Source organism: Tupaia chinensis, unplaced genomic scaffold, assembly GCF_000334495.1.
Source record: "Tupaia chinensis unplaced genomic scaffold, TupChi_1.0 Scaffold138725_1, whole genome shotgun sequence".
NCBI lineage: Eukaryota > Metazoa > Chordata > Mammalia > Scandentia > Tupaiidae > Tupaia > Tupaia belangeri.
This window is the reverse complement of record NW_006198617.1, coordinates 721,322-728,438: the sequence shown is the minus strand read 5'-3', so window position 1 is coordinate 728,438 and position 7,117 is coordinate 721,322. Positions and strand designations below refer to the sequence as shown.

At 53.3% G+C, this 7,117-nt stretch overlaps 1 protein-coding gene across 1 annotated transcript in view; it reads right to left on the bottom strand.

Annotated features, from left to right (window-relative positions):
- Positions 1-7,117, bottom strand: part of USP22 (ubiquitin specific peptidase 22) — a gene marked incomplete at its 5' end in the record, with an annotated part of 62,342 nt that overhangs the window by 17,954 nt on the left and 37,271 nt on the right. The window contains 3 exon segments of the mRNA XM_014592907.1: positions 781-950; positions 1,560-1,661; positions 5,031-5,144. Of these exon segments, the coding sequence (XP_014448393.1) occupies positions 781-950; positions 1,560-1,661; positions 5,031-5,144 (386 nt within the window).

The following is a 7,117-nucleotide window of genomic DNA, read 5'->3' as shown; positions in this document are numbered from 1 at the left end:
CGGAGGGCAGAGGGAGGCGTGCAGCCGCCAGCGTTTACAGACAGATGTCATCCACCAGCAAACTGCCACGCCCCGGTCAAGGGCCCTCTGTGGTCCCCAACCAGCACCAAGCCTCCAAAAACCAGGCCCGGCAGTCCCTATCAACTAACCACGTCCTCCGAAACTTGTGTCTAGCGGTTAGTACACAAGGTTCTGAATTTGCCTCCCTTGGTCACGTCAATCCGGCAAGTGGTGTGGTGGTTAGGGGTGCTGGACTCCCACACGGCTGCAGTTTGAGTCCCAGATCTGGCGGCTGTCTTTCTTTCTCTCTGTCCCTCTCTGGTCAAATTAAAATAAATAAATACATGAGTAAAGTTCAGTAAAAATTATTCTACAAAAACAAAAGAAAGCAGAGCTGACTCCTGAGCAATTAGGGTCTGAACCGTGCAGGTCCCTTCCGCGTGGGCTTCCCCAGCACCGGCACTGGCGAACAGAGGACAGCACCTAGTGCAGCTTCTCTTCACTGTTCTCCTAGTACTGTTTTTCTCTTGTTTATTTCCCTCGAGCTCCCCTGATCGAAGAATACAGTGTGCAGTACATGTAACACCCAGAACACATGAGTCAGCCGTGTTACCAGGAAGGCTTCCAGCCAATAGCAGGCTATCAGCAAAGTGCGGAGAGACGACGGTTATTGTAGTCGGATTTCTGACATGTGGGCCCGGTGCCCCAGCCCCTACCCGCTGCTCAGGGGCTAAGGGTAGTGGACCGAAAGGTCGGGCGGGGCGGGCAGCAGGCACTGACCTCCTGGAAGAGCGAGGACATCTCACACACCAGGCAGGAGCTGGGGCTCTGCATCTCACAGCGATGCCGGTCGGACAGGAAGAAGTCACGCAGGAGCGGTGTGTGTGTCAGGGCCTGCACGATGCAGTTCATGAAGCAGGTGTTCCCCAGGTTGATGAGCCCACGCAGGCCTGCAAGGGGCAGAGCCAGAGGGCGGGGTTACTGCACACGGGCCACACGCACGCCCTCCCGTGTCTTCCTTTTCTTTTATCCATTCTTTCCAGAAAAAAAAGCAGAAAGAAGCGGTATTTTTCTTTTTATACTATTTTCATGGATTCTAAAATATGTTCTAAAAAGTGTTTCCTCGGTTCTAAGAAAACTCTCTCATTTCCACACTGCCTCCTCCCTGCAGATCGATGTGCCTGGCTTCAACTGGCCAGCACACACCTGGGTCCTTCTATACGCGCAGACCCAAAGGGCCTGTTTCCACTGGTCGCCCCACACCCCAAACCTGCAGCCAGCCCCTGAAGAGAGGAGAGGCCTGAGACCTCCGTGATAAACAAGCTACACAGTTACAAAGGGGCAGGTAGAACGGGGGTCACACAGTTATGCAGGGCCTGAGTGGGTTACCCAGGGCGTGAGTTACACAGCTACGAGGGCCTGAGTTAGTTAACCAGGGTGTGAATTACCCAGGGCGGGAGTAGAACCTGAAACCTGCAGCTGCGTATCTGCCCGGAAACCCTGAGAGCGCAGCCCAAGCGTGAACACAGACCGACGACCTGAACGCGCCTGCCACCCACCTATGGTGCAGTTTGAGGTGATCTTCCTCCTTTTGGGGTTGTGCTTCAGCAGTTCGAGCTCCCGTTTGGTTGGTTCCCAGGTAGAAAACTTCTCCCCCACACCTAAGCGGGCGAAGGACAGTGCCAGGGCTGTTAGCTCCAAGCCCAAGTGTGCTCACAGACACGGGTTAGGTCACGGATTTCTAACAGTCTGCACTTTAGAGGAGCATCCCTGCGCTGAACAGAACACCAAGGAGCCCCTTCTAGATGGCGTGGGGACAAGCAGGTTGCCCATGAGACGGCGCAGCGCTCCGAGGCAGCAGCCCCTACACAGCCACTAAGAGGGAGGCTCCCCGAGCACACCGCTCACACAGCCCTGCAGCAGTCCTGTGGGTGCTTGCCTGAGAGGGAGCGAAATGGACAGGGAGATGAACTTTGGAGCAAACTCAGCACAGACCCGACCGTGGACTGGCTGTGTCCCACCTGACTCGAACCAAAGACGCCATTGGTGTGAATGATAAGCAGCATCCCATGTCTGGGGACCAGCAGATGGCGTAGCAGTTACACCGCTGGACTCTCACATGGTGAACTGCGGTTCAAGTCTCGAACCCGGTAGCTTAAAAATCACATGGTGTATGTGTGCAGGCATATCCAAGATCCTGAGAGAAGAATGGAGAAGAGATTGTGGCACGACCATGCCCTGGGGGGTGACTTCTCACTTTCTCTCTCACTCCCCCATCCCCCAGTGCACATGCCCTAAAGCTAAACCTCTAAAAAAATACTAAAAGCAGCACGCATCACCAGCCTTGAGGAGTGGGGACCTGGCTCTGTTAAATGTGTCCCATTTTCAGAGGTACTTGTTCCATTCTACCGAAAATGTATACACAATTCAATACACTAGGAACAGATAGTATTTTGTGAGTAGAAGAAATTACAAAATGATTCCAGAAAACCACAGTTCCGGGACCTCCAGGTCTGAGCTCCATAGTTCCAGTGTTCTGCACGAAGAAATCGTACACTCACGCTGAGCTTCGGCGGTACTTTTCTCTTTCCAAGTTTACTTTTTCCCTAAGTGAGAGAGGCAGTGAGACAGCACCCCCGGCATGCCCTCATGCCACGGCCCAGCCCCATCTCAGTCAGCCAGGCTCACGGAGCGAGCATCTGATGTACTCAGGGAGGCATCTGGGTGTGGACCTGGAACCTTCCCAGTCTCACAGGGCCGCACTTACCCTCAGGCCACCATCTGGCTCCAACATGGTTCCATATTTGAGCAGAAAAGAACAGGAAATACAAATCAAAGCGACTTCTCCCCAGGAAGAAAAGAATCTCATTTGTCAAAATAATTCTCATCATAGAGGGCACCTGCTTACTCTTCTGTTCTCGAAAACTGGGTTGTTTTTTTTTTTTGGAGAGGTTTACGCTATAGGGTGTGTGCACTCGCCAGACAGAGACAGACAGAGAGACAGAAAGCGAGAAATCACCCCCCAGGAGGGGTGGTCACACCGCAATCCCTTCTCCATTCTCCTCTCAGGATCTTGGGCACGCACGCACACGCGCCCGGCGTGAGTTCTAAGCCACCGGGTCCAGGACGCGAACCACAGTCGACTACATGGGAGTCCAGCGCCATAGCCATTATGCTAACTGCTGGTTCCCAAAAACTGGGTGTTTTTAATGCAGGACAATCAAGGCACGAGCCTGTAAAGTAGGTGCCGGGTGCGCACGCTCCCTTTATAGACACAGATGGTCCTGCGACTTGAGAAACCTGCTCACATCGCTTGGGACAGACCCACCTGTCACTGTCATTGTGAACTGAAAGCATGTGGAACTGAAAACTGGGGGAAAAAAAGAACGAAAGAAAGACAAGAAATAAAAGAAACAAAGCAGGGAAATCAAAAGGAAAGAGATCCCGGACCACATGGTCTTGCCACGCTGGTGAAGCCCGTGCCCGAGTGCCTTGGGCATGGTGGGCAGAAGGGCACCTCCGAAACTCCCGGGGTGCTGCAGGTGTCTCCTCCGCCCTCCTCCACCCCATCATGAATGGCTGACTCCTGCTGCTCTAAGTTTCTGCCCTCACAACCAACTAAATGGATGGCATATGATGAGCCTGCCACGTCCCGGAGATTGCGGAAGACCTCAGGCATCCAGGCCCAGGGCTGCCCTCATCACCTAGCCACGAACCCCTTGTCCACAAAACCCCACGGAAGCTCCCGGCCCGCCCTTCAGAGCCCGCGTAACTGCATCTGGCCCCCTCTCTCGGACCGAGCAAGCCTTTACTCTCCGAGTCTGTGAGTTCTCCTGGGGCCGGAGCACAGGCCACCGCGACTTTCTGAGAGAGAAAGCAGAGCAGGCCCAGCTCGCTGCCCCGCAATGGAGCCACAGTGGATCGGGATCGGCTCCTGGGCTGGCCTGAAGCATGCGGGGTGTGCGGCGTGGGCACCTACGATCCCGGCTGGCTGGGGGAGAGGGTCGTGGCTTGTAGAGACCCTGTCCTGGTGCGTCTCTCACACTACCTGTCCTTTGCTCATGACAAAAATAAACTTTAAAAAAGAGGACCGAGCAGTGACAGCAAACAAGAAACCAGTCCCAGTGCCCGGAGGGGCCTCCACACAGGGCGGGGACACCTGGGTGGCGCTCCCACCTTCCCTCTGGAAACATCTCTGCTGCAAAGGTTTAAATCACCAGAATTTTAAGAGATTCTACAATAATTTGATCAGGAAAATGGTCCACCCTGCCCCACAGGGAACCAAATTTTTTTTTTTTAGGTTTTTGTCCTAGGGCATGTGCACTCCCCCCAGAGAGACAGAAAGGAAAAGTGAGAAATCACCCCCCAGGGGGATGGCCATGCCATAGGCCCTTCTCCTCCGGCCTTCTCCTGAGATTTGGGGCAGGCATGCGCATGTGCCCAGTGCGATTTTCAAGCCACCAGGGTCCAGGACTCGAACCACGTCAGCTGTGTGGCAGTCCAGCACTTTAACCACACCACCTGCCGGCCCCAGTACGCTTATTTTTAACATTGCTGTGGAGAGCTGCCTTCTAGAACAGTGCACAGCAGAGGTAACCACTCTTCCACGTAAGAGGGCGTGCCTTGCCGGTGCTGCTCCAGCTCGGCTCCGTGCCTGCGGCCGTGCCCGTGACTGCAGTGCACCTGCCCTCCTCGGCCCCAAGGGGACCCAGGCACCAAGGTGCGGGAACAGGTCGGACAGACAGCTGCAGGGCTGTGGCCTCCTGCCTCTTCCCGGCCTCACTGCCTCCGCGGGAACAGGTCGGACAGACAGCTGCAGGGCCGTGGCCTCCTGCCTCTTCCCGGCCTTGCTGCCTCCAATCACATCGGCCCAGGAGAAGAGTGGACGGGGTGGGGGTCCCTCCCCCACCACACCGACTGTCCTGCGCAGACTCAGGCTGCCCCCCGCCCGCTCCCCCTAGAGCTTCTCTTCCTGAGTTCTGCCCTTGGGTCAGGAGGCAAACCGGGCGGGCAAACTGGAGCAAGCTGACCTTGCACTTTCCAGGCTCTCCGCTGCTCCTCCTTGGCGATGAGCTCCATGTCTCTGTCGTAGATGTAGTCCTGGCACAGGAAGCAGTATATGCCTCCGTACATGAGATCCACGGCTGCAGAGCACACGACATTCAATCAGGGATGCGTCGGGACAGCTAGACCCAAGTAAGGCAGTTCCCCTCCTCCCCACCACAGGGCCCTGGGACAGGACTGCCTCTGGGGCAGTGTCCGGGGGGGGCTGCACGCTTTCCCAGGAAGGAGAGGCGCCATACCCGCATCTTACAAAGGATCAAATGACCCTCAGCCTCGGCACCCACGTCTCTTTCTGACAGTGTGCTACCTAAAACAGTATTTCGCTGACTGGTTTCAGGCCCCAGGACTCCTGCCCTGGCAGAGTTCCTCCATGCCAGAGTTCCTACCACTGCCACATGGAGCAGCGCCCACACCTGCCAGTCACTTCTGCTGCTCACGCCAAGGGCAGCTGCGAGGCTGGCCCCCAGCTCGATCCCCACAGCCTACTGCACGGCTCCCCGTGGGTGTGTGGGTCTGAGCACTCTCTCAACTGCCTGTCTACAAAACAAGCTGAGTAGTTGGACTCTAATTACTCGTTATCACTGTGCAGATTGCAGAGATAAAATCCCGAGCACCTGGACAGTACCCTTCAATCTGACAAGTAAATCTACGTTCAGGGGTGGGGGCAGGCGGGCTTACACCCCACTCTCAGATACTCAGGAGACAGTGGGACACAGAGGGCGGGTTCGGAATAACTGGCACCAACCCGACCTCTTCCTTGCTAGTTCTGCACCGTTGATAAAAACTCCACTTCCCTGCACCCGCCTCCCCTTAAGCAAAAAAGTGACAGCAACAGTATTAATGCCCCAGGCTTGGGTGACATTTAATGAGTCCACAGAGCTTAATCTCACCTCCTGATTAACAGCAGTGTTTTCAAATCAAATAGTTCTACTACAGTTGGTGTCTTAAATTACTATGACTTGCATGAACACGGTGGCAGGTCTGTAAAGTCCTCTGCATAGCAATTTAAGAGTTCCACGGCTACCTTTTGCCATTCTAAAAAATGACAAAATTCCAACCAACGATTTTGAAGTCCCCTGCAGAGCTGTTAGGAGGGCTCAGCCCATGGCCTGTTAGAACTACAAATTCATAAGCAATACATAGTTCTGACACGTGGCTTTCAAAGAGAAAGTTTGTAAGAAGGACAGGAATTTCCAGGAAAGATGAAACATTCAGTGAAAAATATGCCAAGTGTTCAGCAGACAGCAAAAAATACTAGTGTGGAGAAAGCGTGTAGTTTTTAATATTTCAGTGCATGTCTAAGTCCCTTAGATTAAGTGTTTTTCCAGGCATTTTCACACAGCCACGGTCCCCCTGTGTACAACTGATGCTGATCAGGGTCCGAGATCATTCAGGGGGAAAGAACCGTCTTTTTTTTTTTGCTACAGGGCGCATGCTCTTGCCAGACAGACAGAGAGACAGAAAGTGAGAAATCACCCCACAGGGGGGATGGCCACGCCGCAATCCCTTCTCCTCCGTTCTCCTCGTGAGATCTTGGGCAGGCACGCACACGCGTCCAGCGTGAGTTTTAAGCCACCGGGTCCGGAACGTGAACTGTGGTCGACTACGTGGGAGTCCAGTGACATAGCCATTACGCTAACTGCTGGTTCCACAACAGTCTCTAACAAATGGTGCTGGAACAAGTGTGTCTACACATACAAAAAAATGAAGTCAGATCCCTATCTCACACCACATACAAGATGTAACGCAATACACACCACGGAGTAAGAGCTAAAAAAATAAAATCCTTACAAGAAAACCTAAAGGTAAATCTAAGACTTGAAATTTGGCAGGAGGGTCTTTTGCCTAAATATACCTATGTGATTGGTATCTTAATCCTGCACATTGACACCAAAACACAAACAAAACAACAAAAAACTGGACTATCAAGAAACTGAAAAAAGCAATCTTCGAAAGGGGAGAAAACATTTGCAAAATATATATCTGCTAAGGGTCAACTGTCAAGAAAGTGTCATGAATGGGGGGAATATTAAAAAAATAAAAAATGAACTCG